This window comes from Hyposmocoma kahamanoa, unplaced genomic scaffold (genome assembly GCF_003589595.1).
Source record: "Hyposmocoma kahamanoa isolate Upper Pololo Valley unplaced genomic scaffold, ASM358959v1 117, whole genome shotgun sequence".
In the NCBI taxonomy this organism is placed as follows: Eukaryota; Metazoa; Arthropoda; class Insecta; order Lepidoptera; family Cosmopterigidae; genus Hyposmocoma; species Hyposmocoma kahamanoa.
In genome coordinates, this window is record NW_020653397.1 from 1,274,014 (window position 1) to 1,289,798 (window position 15,785).

General features: G+C 35.8%; 3 protein-coding genes across 3 annotated transcripts in view; 1 reads left to right on the plus strand and 2 right to left on the minus strand.

Moving 5' to 3' along the window:
* LOC113239908 (kinesin-like protein Klp98A) overlaps window positions 1-5,633 on the minus strand; it is a 67,349-nt gene extending 61,716 nt beyond the window's left edge. The window contains exons 1-2 of the mRNA XM_026477070.1: window positions 5,587-5,633; window positions 1,885-1,954 (exon numbers count right to left, since the gene is read on the minus strand). Of these exons, the coding sequence (XP_026332855.1) occupies window positions 1,885-1,954; window positions 5,587-5,633 (117 nt within the window). The remainder of the gene's footprint in view (window positions 1-1,884; window positions 1,955-5,586) is intronic.
* A 1,320-nt stretch (window positions 5,634-6,953) lies between these two features.
* On the plus strand, window positions 6,954-9,729 carry LOC113239956. Its single transcript, XM_026477136.1, has 2 exons — window positions 6,954-7,136; window positions 9,658-9,729. The coding sequence occupies exons 1-2, from the start codon at window positions 6,974-6,976 to the stop codon at window positions 9,723-9,725; spliced, it is 231 nt and encodes a 76-aa protein (XP_026332921.1). The 5' UTR covers window positions 6,954-6,973; the 3' UTR covers window positions 9,726-9,729.
* Window positions 9,730-10,723: 994 nt separating this feature from the next.
* The window catches only part of LOC113239909 (protein RRP5 homolog), a 13,103-nt gene continuing 8,041 nt past the window's right edge, over window positions 10,724-15,785 (minus strand). The window contains exons 6-8 of the mRNA XM_026477071.1: window positions 14,997-15,252; window positions 11,572-11,737; window positions 10,724-10,922 (exon numbers count right to left, since the gene is read on the minus strand). Coding sequence (XP_026332856.1) covers window positions 10,763-10,922; window positions 11,572-11,737; window positions 14,997-15,252 — 582 coding nt within the window. The 3' untranslated portion in view covers window positions 10,724-10,762. The remainder of the gene's footprint in view (window positions 10,923-11,571; window positions 11,738-14,996; window positions 15,253-15,785) is intronic.

The window sequence follows — 15,785 nt, forward strand, 5'->3', positions numbered from 1 at the left end:
TGTAGAGCGGTGGCGAGATAGATTGCCGGTTATTAAAATACTTCGGCGGTTATTATACACATTGACGGTTATATATATTTTTAATGACATTACAAAAATATAATTTGAGGGCTCATGTTAATACAATCTAGTTTTAGAATATTGAAATTGTTCAATGATATAAGTTCCGATATGTCCGACTCGTTAAATAACTTTAACTGTTTCTAAATAGAGAATTTTGAGCCCTACCTTATGCTGTTTTAAAGCGATATTTAACTTGTCAGTTAGCCGAGTTTTAGTTAATGGACGGTAGAGTAGTGGTCCTATTTAAATTTGAAGATGAAAATATTCCACTTCTATGGGTGGCAAGCTGGGGGATGAATGTTTCGCGCACTTTCCGGTTTAACCGATTCCAATAAAAAGAACAGGCATTTGTTTATAATTCCACGAACTTTTAAGGTCGGCTTATTTAGTACTATGTACTGAGATTGTTAAATTCAAAATAAAATTGACTCAAAAAATCCATCGGTGTTAAAAAAAAAATTAAAAAATCCTTGGTTTTCAGTAATTGGCAAAAATGTGCGTGATTTCTAGACACTTTTGATGTATGTATTTGTGTTTAACTTTGGCACAATTTGTAGTTTCACTTTTACGCCCTTTCTACTCCTTTGTATCTTTTTTTTTATGATCTTAAGTGTTAGGACGAACAAGTCGTGCGCCTGGTCATAAATGATACACAAAGTTGACTGTCAATTAAAGCTGAAGCACACCCCGGACACTCCATACAACAGTCGAAAATTATTTACTTACTACTACTACTACATACAGCAAGGCCCTATCTGCACACGCGCAAATGTGTGCGTGAAGTGGCAGGGTTACCCATCACTTTCTCGCACTATTACGTTACGTGGTCAGAGCGGCAACATAGCGAAAATTCTAACGCGAATCTGTTATCTATGATTCTATTAATAGGATCCTAATAATTATACATGTCTATTAGGTATTTATATCGATATATTATTATATTTTTCATCAATTCACTGACTAGAGTAATGTTGAAGGTTTATTTTAAAAATATATTAAAAGAACTTTAAATGTTATATTTAGGACACGTACTTAGTAAGGTAACAAAGGTACCTATTTGAAATTGCTTGTCCAAGTTTAGTTAATAATTAGATATATTCGCTACCTACGCAATATTTATCAGCAATACGAATAGAAAATTCGCGAAGTCATGGCGTCTCATTATATTGATATAATAAATCTGTATTTTTTATACATACATATTACTCTGCAGTAAATAAATGAAGAAAACAATAACTAAATGAGTCTCAGGCATAAGTTTTTTTTCTTACTTCGTTTCATCTTTCGAAAAATGATTATAAACAGCTGTATACAGCACAATTCACGACCATTATAAATAGTAACGTAAAATGATGTTTTTATATTAATGTACAAGCTACCTAATGAATAAATGAAAACTATATTTAAATATCAAAGCCGTCTTCCCGCGACAACGGCTCGCCGGCAGCCTTGTTGTCGTTCAGTCAATGTGACCGGCAATGTGCGGGGCATGGTGCGGTATCTAAACCTAGGGAGGGGCGGAGAGTGTCCGTTCTCTTATTCTTTATGCTCTGGCTGAAGTTCTATGGGCCTACAATTTCTTTTGGGCGTGATTGACTCAACCCTCATTAACTATGGCTTACATGTTTGTTACTATTAGTGTAAGTTGTATAGTATGAATAAATGAATGAATTTCACCAGCAGCTGGAATGCAATAATGCTCACAGTAATGCTTGGTAGCAGAAATAGGTAAGCTGGCGTACTTCCTGAACGACGATGGACCCGTATTTAACAGTGGAACGTTCATGTGTTGATATATAATACAGTAAATATACAACTTACTTTTACAGTAAGCAGCCTCGTTTTCTTCCCCTCCATCTGCACAATGAGTTTGGCGTTCATATCTTTCTCTCTGTAACAAAGCAACATAAATCTTTTTATGAAATTGCATGACCTTTTGCACGAACCGCAAATGACGTCGTATGGAGAAATGTGTGGTTTTGTCATATATTTAATAGCGAGAAGGTTTTGTGAAGTATTTTGAGGTTTTTACTTGTGTTTCGCTAAATGTTTTGTGTGTGGGACTGTGCGTAGCGGTGTTTTTCTTTTTTTTCTACATTTATTACCACTAATATTTCGACTAAAGAACTTGGATCAAAAATCAGGAAATAAGTTTAAAAAACAATAAACAGTAGGGTTTATAATTTCTTAAATAGACTACGAGCAGACTACAAACAGATTTCCATTGTTAGTTAGGCAGTCCTTTCCAGCACTGAGTTGCCTTCATCAATCACTAGGTGACAAATTCAAGTTTTTATTCCTGATTTCTTGTCTAAACAAGCATCAGAAGGTGAAATGAATATCTGTTTAATGGACTGGTTAAGGTTTATATTATTATTAAAACGTATTATTAGAACGTCGCTTATTTAAGGGCCTTCTGTACAATCTCTCATAGCTGTGGCACTGAAATTCTGTGATCATTATTACAACTTTGTCACTCCTTCAGTTATTTGTAGGTCCATCAGAAGATCACAATCAAGATAGTAGGCATTTTGTGAGTCAGACATGTATTACCTTATCTAGCTATTGCGTATATAGGTAGGCAGCAGGTTTAAGTTATAACATCTCTAGATTAGTGGGTGAGTCATGCTCAGCAGTGACAAAAAACTAACTATATTGAGGGCAGAATCAGGGTCATTGATATTTTTTTTCTGAACTGCTGTCAATTAGTAACTTTGTAAAGAAGCACCCCCAATTTGATACACCCGCACCTAAGGTCACCATCTGGCCGGATTTTTCTGGACACGGGTAGTTATTTTTAAGTTATCATGTGACGGGAGAAACAAGTCGTGCGTCTGATGGTAAGCGACACGCCAAGTCTATAACGTTTGCAGTGCCACTCAGACCTCTAAACCACAAAGATCTGAGGCATTGCCACTGCGCCCGTCACCCTGAGACATAAGTTGATAAATTTCATGTGAACTCCGTTCAGTCAATAAAGAAATTACTTCAACGATATGCCGCCATCGTTTGGGTCGCGCGTATAGTCCAGTTCATCTAGCTAAAATAAGGATTAGGGATAAAAAAATAAGGACTAAGGAAACGTGGACCATATATTCTTTGACTGTACTAAATTACGATATTCTCTGTATGACATTCTCCCTCCTTCTATTCCTCGTCCTATTTACATTAAAGGCCTTTTGTCACTGTCCTCTCACCCAAAAATATATCATATTCTCTGTAAATTTATTCAGTGACTCATATTAAATTGTGATTATTGTTAGTATATTAACACTTTATTTGTACTTAAATATTATACATTGTTACTAACAATTTGTGTTGTCTAATTTATGCTGTCTCTTTTGCCCTAGAGATCAACTTGTGCAAAAATTTCTTTGATAGTCCCTCTGAGTCACCAAACATAGTTTACTTAAACGCTCCCTCCATGGTGTTTATGAAACTAACATGTAACGGACACTGGCAGAATTGAGACAATAAATTAGTCTCACAAGCCTGTAATTTCCCCAGCACCCTTACCCTTTAAAACCAGAACGCAGTATTGCTTACACTGCTTGGCAGCAGAAATAGGTAAGGTAGCTAGCTACCTTCTGTACTCCTGTACTTTCCTGGATTAACTCTTTCACAAGGAACTCTAAGGGTCATATTCTAGAACTCTACTCAATGCTCAAGTCAGGACTTGAGTATGACTCAAAGCACTAGAAATCATACTCAAGTCCTTGCCATAAGGGCCATATTTCCAGTGCTTAAAATCATACTCAAGTCTGCTCAAATCCTGACTTGAGCATTGAGTAGAGTTCTGGAATACGACCCTAAAGCTACTAAAATCTTACATTACCTAGTTTTATAATTAATCATTTCTATAACTACAGCTCAGAGCAGTGTCATTTGCATTAATATGAGTCATCAACATCTCAGCCAGGCATGACCATGGGACCTGTATAGAGCCTAAAATTTTGGTTTGTTTGAAATTAGAAATAAACGAGATTATAAATATGAAAAAATTATTAAATTCCAATTTGCAGCAAAAGCTATGAACTGGATATTTATTCTTTAAGTTAAATTTTTGCATTTATATTTAGACATCAGCTACAAAACTTACTGGAAACCCCATTACTCACCAAACCATTACTAACCAAACTCTCTTAATGCATTTACAGAACTTCCAATGTGATCTACAACTCTTTTTACTATAATCATGTTGACTTACTTCTATTCTTAGAAATTGTAGGAATAAAAGGAAGTTATTATACCATACTAATACAAAGAACTGAGGATTCCATCCTCAAGCAGATTTCTAATACGCCCTAGTTCATTTGAAACTCGGAAGTCCATCACTGCCTAACAATCAACACACTAAAAGCAGGAATTCGATCCTACGTATTAAGTATAAGAAGTGACTGCATTACCACCCTAACCTACAGGCAGGGCAACTGATTATCCCTGACTCAATGAGACATCTTAAGAGGTGCAGAATCTTAAAACTGGATCAACTAGTTTGAAAATCCAGCTGCAATTGGAGGGGCTCCTGTTGGGGAGTTGAGTCTACATGCCAGTAATTATGCAACACATCTGCTCATAGTTATTCAGCTGATCACATGAGTATACAATCAAAAAAAAACATTATTATGATGATCTTGACAGTGTCACTACGTTCATTCTATTACTTAACAACAGCAATATTTGTTAGTGAATTGTTAATTTTAATACAGTTGTGTATTTACTGCCTCCGTGGATGAACAGTAATCATGCTGGACTGCCATACAGAGGTCCCCGGTTCGATTCCCGGGCTGGAAGAAATATTTCAATGGCCATATTTCATTTATTTATCGCGTGAGTTTTTTGTGGTGGTTGTCTATGTGTGCACCAATGGCACCTGTAATACAGGGTCACCCTAGTGCAGGGCTATGAGTGCGTGCAAATAAATCCCGTTTTTTTGTTTTACTATCTTAATATTAATTTCTTATACTTTGCAATGCTATGCATTAACAGTCATATGATATTTGAGAAATAAATGAACTAAACTAGAAGCCACTTTCACAAGGAAGTAATTGCATTTGATGTCTCCTCAAAAGCAGCATAGCTTGTTTATCAATCAGCTGTTGGTAAACAAAGACAGAAGCATTCCAGCATCTTACTTGTCAGTAGAGGCAAGTGTGACCACTGATTCATTATGTAGGCCACCAATTATTAACGTTACTTCGTCAACTTTCATAAAAATGGCATGCCCGAGGTACAGTTGTGTTCCAAATGCAACTGAACCGTGAAAGTCACTGCCATTCATCATGACATCATGGTTTCTTTGCACTTTCAAATTGTCCACTTGGAATCTACTAATTGATTGACATAAAACGTTACAGTTTATGAAAGCTTTTTATTGCCGCATTGCGCCTTTAGAATATAATGCTGTCAGTCAACCAGATAATGGATCAGCGAATTTGCGAATTAGTCGTTTCCCATGCAATAAATACAAAATAATAACAAAGAGATTTTCGGGCCACTTGAGTATGTAGATGTATGAATTACCTTTGATTGAACGGGCGAACCCTTACGGCCACTTTCACCGAAGCCATTGTCACACATTATATTGTCAATTGTTTAAAAATTAATAAAAATTACATTAACCACACAAATACGACTCCGCGAAGCGCGTTGACATTTTGTCGAGTTTGTTGACATTTAAAACGAGATGTTGCTATACATAAAAAACATTTGAACTTTTCTAAAATGATATATTTTGAACAAGAACAAAAGACACATGCCGAGTAAAGCAAGATTAGAAAGAAGCAAAATTAATTAAAAACAATATATAAAAGGGTTCCAAATAAAAATTACAGATTATTATATAGAATATAAATGAAAATCTTGAAACTTAATTAAAAAAGTATTAATTATTATTAAATTATTTTATAATGGCAATAATCAATTTCACCCTAGTGATGTGCAGTGAATTGTCACCCGATGTCGATGAAAATTATTACTTCATTTTTTACGTTGTAACTAGCGGTAATTTAGCAATTTACGCTTGCATATAATAGCCTTGCAAATTTTAATGTTATTGTGGACACAGCAGTAGCAGTATAGCTCTTTGTGAAAGAGGTCGTCCAGGTAAGTGCTGTCACCTTTCCTATTTCTGCCGCCAAGCAGTAATGCGAATATTACTGCGTTTTGATTTGAAGGGTAGGGTGCTGGTGAAATTACAGACAGATGGGACTCGTCAACTTATTTTTCAGGGCGACGGGTACAGTGGCGGTGCCCTTCAGACCTTTGCGATTTCAAGTTATGAGGGGTACTCCAATTGCTGCAATAGCACTGCTTTACTAAAGATAGCTTATTGATATTCAAATTGTCAGTAGTACTAACTAGTTGTTCAAAATTCTTAAACGTAGTTATATATAACTAATCTTTAAGCCTTTGTAATTATTGTTTCTTAATCATGAACGTTATCCTACAATGAGATACAAAAGTAACGCAGTTCTTTTTTTAAACTTAAAATAGCGCATGACAATATTGTTTCAACTTCTAATCTTTAGCAAGAACTCTTTTAGCAGTCAAAGGCACTAAATACAAATCACACTTCAAATGTGCAGTATTTGTAAAATTGATGGCGTTCACATTGTCAATATTAACCGATATCGCTACTTTCTGGTGACTGACATCACTACACTGGTGTGTCTGTCGTTCGTTTCGGGATAAAAGGTTAGAATTATATTTTTTGCTTTTTTGTATTTATATATTAAGGTAAACATGTGAAACAATACATAATACGCTTAACAAAATTACTATTTATAGAAATTAATAATTTTTTCACGGCTAATAGGTATAATAAATGAAAAAAACGCTGTTGTCGATGAATATGTAATTACATAATAATTTTTTCATGTTTTAAACAGGTAAAAAAATCGCAGCCACCATGTCTGAGACTCCGGGGCGCCCGATGAAGTTCCCATACACATTCTCGGCGAAGATCGCCCAGTTCCCCATGAAATATTATGTTACGAACCAATGGATTTGGAAGTATTGGATGGTCGGTATTGCTGTGTCTATACCCATCTTCTACAAGATTCATAAGCTCGGTGAGTAGGAGGGTTTGTTTATTATCTATTCTAGATCAAGTTGCAGAAGATATTAAAGGTATGCCTGAAGTATTTGTGATGTGCAAAAATGTATGTTAATGTTGTATTTGTAGAGCTCTGAAAACAGATCGATTGAGATTCTGCAGTATTTTATTTTATTTAAAACAATAATATGTTTCAAGAATGTTTTTAAAAAAATACGTTAGCAAAATTTTTCATCCTTCTGGACAGGCTGTGGTGTTTAATTGGCCGTATTGCCAAACTTAGATTTTAATTTTCTAACTTTTTTGCAGGAAATCAATCTTTTTGTGATCCAAAAAAATAATATTTTTTTTCTTTTCACCACAATCTTTTTTGTAAATTTTTTTCTCGACCTTGGATTCAAATCCTTTAGTCAAAAGTTATGGTAGTCGTTTGACAGTAGAACAAATCAATGAATTTTTTTCTATAGTATTTACAATGAATGTAAGTAATGAATTAAATTGGATTATATAGTCAATCTTGAACACTTGTCAAGTTTACTTCTACGACATCACAAATGTCACTGACAAGTTTCAGTTTTTGAATGGCAAACATTTCACAGTCTCCTTATGATTTTACCTGGTTGCAATTGGATCTAAGCTAGAAGCTGTGGTTCTAGTGACACATCCTCGTAACCTTAAAACAGCATTCGTAGGTTCCCTTGAGCACCTGTTTTTTGATTGTAATATTATCGTCACTCCTCTATATGATATCCTTTCAAATATAATGTCTTTCAAGTGTAATGTCAACTTCCTCCTAACATTAGTCTATTCTCCCTTTGTGCATGTGCTGTGTAAATTTATTTAAAAAAAAATTGTTTCTGTAATAGTCTGGAGGTTCACGGGTCATTGTAGATTTGTAGATTCTCCTCTCAGTGAATTCTGTCGAGATTCATGAAAAATGCATGTGTTCCTTAACTTGACATTGGCCAAATCATCAATTACTTTGATGAGGCCATAACATTTTGAAGAAGAATAATCATTCAATCAATCAGTTTTATTCAGTGCAATCGAATTTAAGCTAGGTGTTGTTGTTGAAAACTAACTTTGAAATGCTAAAACAATGAAATCTAGTTTTTTTGTAACTGGAACTGACTAAACGATGACTTGTTACTTGACTAATTAAATTTCAAATATTTAAGATCACATTGGAATAAAGTACACCAGACAATTTTATTTTAATTTAGATCTGTCGTTATAAAATTTTAAGGCCCCTTCAAAATTCGATTTTCTTATTTTTAAGCTCCATCAATACAATTGATGATTCTGTTAAAAAATTTGGTCATGATACAATAGGTGCTTTTAACTGTAAGGAATCTTAATGTCTAAAATGTTTTCCTTTTTATGGGTAATGTACACTCATTAAAGTAGTATGTCACAATGTGACGTGTTGTCAAGTAATTACCGGGAAAGTGTTTGCAAGTGAAAATTGGCATAATCATATCTGTGCATCTCGGAGATTCACTACGACAGAGCCATAGTTACAAAAGTTGACGTTGTCACTATACTATAACGTAGAACATTTTGTAACTTGGTTGTAAAAATTTTATAAAAATAGAAGTACATTAATTTGCTATTCTGCGATCCCAGTGCAGGTTAAATTGTGCCAAATAGCTGCGCTTGTGTTAAATTTTTTTCATGCCATTCATTTACCCACCCTCTCTCATAAAATTAATAAAACATAAGTAGAACTACAGTCACAAATACAACCACCAAAAATATACTCAACACGTATTGTGCCTGTCTGAGGCATCCTTAGGAGTTGTCGATTGTGTAATGCTTGGCCGGGCAGAGAGCTTCTTTCTTGGCAGTCCCTACTCTTTCCTGTTGGGGCTTTCCATACTGTCAGTACCGTCTATCTTTTAATGCATTTGCTGTATTAAATAACTACATAATAAATGATTATCACTAAAATCAGGTTTCTTACCACGGTATGCCTTCTTTTTATATTCGCGATATTTCGGAACGGTTGCACGGTCACGGTCACGGTTTGACTGGACGGCGGCAGATGACAGCTTTAAGAGCAGACATATCTGTCTACCCTCTTGCGCTGTCGACGACTCGCAGCCATCGAGATCACGAAGTACAAAATTTTTAACCGTAATGATGGTTTTAAACTATCCAGTGCATGGAATCCGGTCCTTAGTGCGTGCAGTAATAAAAACACCTCTAGTTCAGTTGCGCGTGTGGATACAGTGAGTGTGGTTTGTGTGAAAAAAGTGAGCGACAATGGTAACGCCACAACAAATCGCGATGAAGGTAGTAGTCGTCGACAGCGCAAGAGGGTAGACAGATATGTTTGCTCTTAAAGCTGTTATCTGCCGCCGTCCAGTCAACCCGTAACCATGGAGCGTGCAACCGTTCGGAAATATCGGGAAAATAAAAAGAAGTCATACAGTGGTAAGAAACCTGATATTTGTGATAATCATTTAGTGAATAACCACGAAAGTCTTAAAATCTATATAACTACATAAAAATAATAAGTGCAAATTTCGTTCCAGCTAACTCCCCTGAGAACGTGAGCAAATGGGCAGAGATCAGAAGGAAGGAGGCGGCGGAACATCACTAGGCTAGAATCGAACCACTTATTTATGTACATCTAAATGATTAATATGATGTATCTATGTTGTAAGGGCAAATAAATCATGTCTTAGTTACACTAGATTTGTTTTCTTTTGTATCTCAGTTTTCACTTTTAATTTAAATAATCCCATGTTAAGTTCCACTATTCAGCGTGTTCTAGAAACGTTTTAAGCTACAGTGCACCATGTTTACATAATGCAGCTAGACTTGTGAAATTTTATAGAGGAAGGCAATTGTAGAGGACCCATATACAATAAGTTGGTTGAAAAATAATAATTTGGGGTCATGTGTTAAGGAAGACGAAGAAAATGTTTGTAACCAAATTATATGTAGCATAATTAACTGTTTATCAATTGTGTACCGTACAAACATAATTCTCGCGCATTCTCAGGAATTCCCGCAGCTATCGTACAGGCTCAACGCGCAGTTGCAATAATTGAGCTTCCATTCTAGCGGCAATAAACACATTGCTTATTGATGATATTGCGTAACTAATTATGTTTAAAAAAAAAGTACCAGTAGTATTTTTAAGACAAAAAAGAAATACATTAGGAAGTTTTTTTAAGTAGAATACACAACACGATTCAGACACTAAATAAAAACAATTGTATGTGCCCGATCCAAGAAAATGAATTTTCTTTCTGAAACGTAAACGTAAGTCAACGAAAATAACCATATGTTTAGAGTAGTCATTATATAAATTAAACATGCGAGTTAAGGGCAGTACTTTTCTACGACGAGGTGAGCGAAGAAGCCTTACTGGAATAAGGCACGCCCTTATGTGAAATCTCGGAAGTCTGGCGAATCTAAAAATTTAAATTACCAAGCAGTTGTGGACAGTCAACCTTATTGTGAATAATCTTATAAAGGAGAGCCATATCCAATACTTCTTTGCTCTTCGAATTCTTCTCGTGTGCTTTTAGTCTATCTTGGAATGATATCCAGTTTTGTGAAGCGATAAAAAAGAGGTATTCATATTTCATCATTTATTTGTTTGAAACATACATAATTAATTTCATTTTCTTAAAACTTGGCTTTGTCGATATATTCCATGGCGCGCTGTTGTATACTCTCGACCTGAGACTTATCGCCGATCTTCTCTTCCGCTTCGATCCATTTCTTGAAAATGGCCTTCATCTTGCGCGCGGGCAACTTTTGGGACGTCATTCGCTCCATTACTTGTCTGAAAAATTCAAAAGAGTCAAGTGTGTGACGGTCTCTACATTAATAACACTTTATTCAATTTGACCAATACAATAAAATCATTAACTGAGTAAAAAAAATTGCCAATTTTATACATTTTGTATGACAAATCGATTTATGAACTTTGACCAACTTCTGCTGTCCCGATCTTTTTCGTCCCATACAATGAAATGACCCCTTCATGAAACCGAGTCGATCGGAACTAAAAAACAATTTTAATACATTTTATGCATTTTTATGGGCAACACACGCTCGATCAAAACATTTGCTATGCCAAAATTGTTTTCACAAAAAAATACTTAATGGTTCCTTAGAGAGTTTCCTTGTATCTTCTATGGTTTTGGATTTCATCATACTGTCCCATTAAAAAACATTTTTTTATGATACCAACAAGTTCTTTAAACCCCCAAGACATAAGCTGACATGTATTCTGTATATGTAGTTTCACCAGCACCGTTATCCTTTGAAACCGGAACTCAGTAACGCTGCATTACTGATTGGCGGCAGAAATAGTGGCAGTACTAATAGTAAGGTGGCAGTACTTCCCTGGACGAACTCTTCCACAAGGAGCTCGGCGTTAGTCTGTCGTCACGACATAATGGAAACGCGCCCTTAGTAGTGTAACATACCTGACTCTGTCCACCTCCCCAGCCTTGACAAGCATGTCGACGTAGACGCCGCACACGTCGACCCTCTGCGGGTAGACGGCAAGCACCTGTTCGAACAGAGCTTCGGCACGTTCGGGAGCGCCGTATTGCCGTTCCATTAGGGCGAATTGCACCAGAATTGACACGTCTGTTAAAAGGTTAGTATTATTTTTTAACAAGCTATTTTTATTGAATATCATTAAGATTTTTTAACATTACGATATTTATCTTTTTTTTGTGAAAATATTCTAACATTTTGTAGCTAATATTGACACATACATCGATATGGCGAGGGTGCTGGTTCGTGTCCAGCTGAATCGAAGGTATTTTTATAAAAACAAATTACAAAAACATAAAACCTATACAGGGTGTAATCGTTAAGTGTGCCCAGGCGATTATTCTACAAATATCAAGAGATGTCAAAAAGCTTTAAACTGATATCGAAAGTACGTTTACCTAATGAGTAAATTGACATCAATAACTTTTTTTAAATAAAACTAGAAATAGCCATAATTTTAACATTAAACACTCCAACTGCCTCCGTGGCCGAACGGTTACCATACCGGACTGCCACGCAGAGGTCCCCGGGTTCGATTCCCGGGCCGGGAGAAATATTTGTATGGCCTACATTTATTTCTCTCGTGAGTTTGGGTGTAATTTGTGGTTGTCTATGTGTGTGTCCATGGCACCCGCGACACAGGGTTTCCCTAGTGCGGGGCCATGTTGAGTGTGTGCGTTATTATTATTATCGTATTTATTTTAAACTCTCGCCTCTCCCAAGGCCTAAAATTATTATTATTAATATATTTAATATATGTATATAGTATTTAGAGGGTATATGTATTTGCGGCCTATTATTATTATTATTAATATATTTAATATATGTATATAGTATTTAGAGGGTATATGTATTTGCGTGTGATGCACTTTGGTGGCATGGCCTACTGGGCTGCGATCGCTTACCATATGACACTGGCAGAAAACTAGCACGGTTTGATTTCTCTCGGTCTACAGTATTTATGCTGAGTCAGAGCCATTTCAGCACAAACTGTAGTCATAGGTACATTAAAATTTTATCAGTTCTTATAGTATTTGTTTGTTTTTCTCGCAGTATGTGTTTTATATAAATGTGTATAAAATTAATAATGAATGTTCTATGTGCTTTTATGTTATACTCTATGAAGTTATTGTAAATGTGTTGTTTCTGTTTGAATTTGTGCTGAATGAACGTGTTATCTATCTATCTATCTATAACATTCGTAGAGAGGCTTTAGTTTTCCTAATAGACGCAACAATAAGTTAACAGATAACAAAACTGTAATAAATAAAGTAGTAAAACTTTCTTTTAATTGAGTAAAAATATAATGGCACAGTCAATTATTTTGTCAAGTGAGTTTTCCATAACAATGAATATTAAAGCTTTATTTATATTATTTAAAGCTTCTCTTAACAGGCTGTATATTTGAAAGTGAGACATACTTATAGAGTGCGTTATATTCCTGATTCTGAACCCAAAGAAATGATAAACTTATGAATATAAACTTTATAATTTTTTTTATCGACTACTACTTGTGAACAACATTAGTTATCGAAATCTATGCACATCACTATTATTGCTCCGACGCAGCGGTGGGCGGCGGCACGTCTTTGTTCTCTCACACGGCGGAGAAAAACAAAGCACAGGTATGGGGTGGGGGCGCGGGCGCATACGCAAAATTGCTATTTGCAGAGACAGTGCACGCGCGACCTTAATCTAACGAAGACACGCAAATTATTTGTACTTCCGTTCGTCCGATCACTGCGCCGGCGATCTGCACTGCGTGATCGTCGCAAAATGGGTGTTTATTCTACCGTCAAATTGACTGAGATAGTGCGACTTTACGCAATAATAGGTACTAGTGTGAGGCAAGCTATTGAAATGTTCGGAGAAATGTTCCCAAGTCGGAGTTTACGCGGCGGAGGTGAACAGTGTCAAAGTGTTGCGTGAGAGGATTATCTCAGAATTTTATACTGTGAGACAAAATGTGTTTATGTTGAACAAATTAAAACAAAATACTATGCCGTGCTAGACTATGCATTGTGGAAAACGGTGGACACTTGCTCCGTACCACATAAGTGTAAATAAACTGTAAATAAGTAAAAAATCACTCATTGTAAATAACTTGATTTCACATTTTTAACTGTGCCAAAAACCTCAATTCTTATTAAATGTTAAATAGTTACTAAATCATAAACTTATCTTTTTTAGTACGTAAAATATTTCGATGATAGGTCAAGTAAAAAATAATAACGTAATCATTTTGATAACAGCTTTTTCCATCATAACATAAATGGGTAGGTGAGTAACTTTTGTTTTCATTTTCTAGAGAAATGAGGTGCTTTGTCGGTCCTAAGCCCGGGAAAAAGTAGGAAAGGAGATGTGAAATTATTGTTATTGTTGCTGTCTCACTCGGCGCTCGCTTGGAAGTATTCCCATTGCACTCGAAATCAAGCGTAAAGATAATCGGTTTATTCCCATGTACACTTCACAACACATTTGCTGATTTATTGTTTCTTCGATCCCATATCCTAATTTTATTTTAGTTTATGTCATGTTGTACCATGATTTACTATGACACGTATGAATATGACTCACTTTCAAATATACAGCCTGTATTTATGTAATAATCGCCTGGGCACACTTAACGATTACACCCTGTATATATGTCATGAAAGAATGTTTAAAGAGAAATATTAGTATTATTATGCAGTTATTGTTTTATCATTCAAATATTCACCAATTATATAATAAGTTTTGTATATTAGCAGTTCCGATTTATTACATCCGATTTATTTATCTAATAGTCATGTCTCATGTCATGGCTGAAAAGTTTAAAGTTTCTAGAGCCGTAATAATCTCAGTACAGAGTATTAAAAAACCGACCTCAAAAGTACGTGGAATTACGTCTATTTGCTAAGTTTTATTGAAATATCCCCTAGTTCGCCACTATACAGGATTTCACACTGGAGATAATAAAAATCGGTTCTCACTACTCAAAGCATATGGAGAGAAAAACGGTTGGAATTGGAGAAATGGAAAAATCAACCATTAAAATAATTGCTCCCTAAGTAAAATTTAGGCGCTATTTATAAAAATGAATCTTCATGCGTGAACAGCCACCCTTAGAGGTGGATGATTTTCTTCAAAATGAAATGGGACCACTATGGAAGTACCCCTATTCCAACAAAAAAAGAATCATGAAAATCGGTTCACAAATATCGGAGTTATCGCGTAACATACATACAAAAAAAAAATACAGTCGAATTGAGAACCTCCTTTTTTGAAGTCGGTTAAAAATTATTTAAATAATGTGTCATTGAACATTTGAAGGCCATAAGTAAAGTTTCAACAAAAGATCAATACTTACGTTCCTTCTTTTCAAGTAGCGCCAGTGCTTTCTGCATAACATGCCTGGCTTTATCAATCAAAGCGAGTTTAAAGCACGCCTTTCCAGTAACGAGGTACATTGCCGGTTCTCGTCTGTACTTCCTGAACATCAAGTCTACGAGTGAGGCAAGCTCTTGTTGCTTGCCGGTCTCGACTAGGATGTCGAGAAGCTTCGAGTGGATTGTAAATGGTTCATTCATTTGGAGGGCTTCTTCTAGCGTTTTTTGTTGGGATTCCTGCGGGGATAATTTGGCTTTTAATAATGGGAGTATTAGAGATAAGTGGTACCATCAGTGTTGGGCGTTAATCAATTAAATTTCAATCAGAAATTCAATCTGATTAAATAATCAATACAATTGAAATCAATTGCAATTAAATCAATTGCGACACGTCACAATTGATTTAATTACAATTAAATTAATTGCAATTAATCTTTTAATTGAATAATATATGATATATGAATAATAAAAGAATTGAAACTAACAATTAAAACCGAAAGTACCGAATAAAAGTGTCATTACGAATATGGGTTAGGGGGTGGGTTAGGGGTGTGTTAGGGGGTGGGTCAGTGGGACGGTTAGGGGGTCGATTGGGGGGCCGGTTGGGTGGGCCGGTTGGGGGGCCGGTTGGGGGACCGTTTGGGGGGCCGGTTGGGGGGCCGGTTGGGAGCCGTTTGGGGGGACGGTCAAGGGTGAGTGACGCACCCCCTAACCCAACCCACCCACACACCCGCTCACCTACCTACTCAATTAATTAATTGTTAATTGCG

Bases quoted from the DNA above. Each gene is read 5' to 3' on its own strand.
- LOC113239956 (XM_026477136.1), top strand. From the start codon at position 6,974: ATGTCTGAGACTCCGGGGCGCCCGATGAAGTTCCCATACACATTCTCG. The intron at 7,137-9,657 runs GTGAGTAGGAGG...ATTTCGTTCCAG, and splicing joins CTACAAGATTCATAAGCTCG to CTAACTCCCCTGAGAACGTG.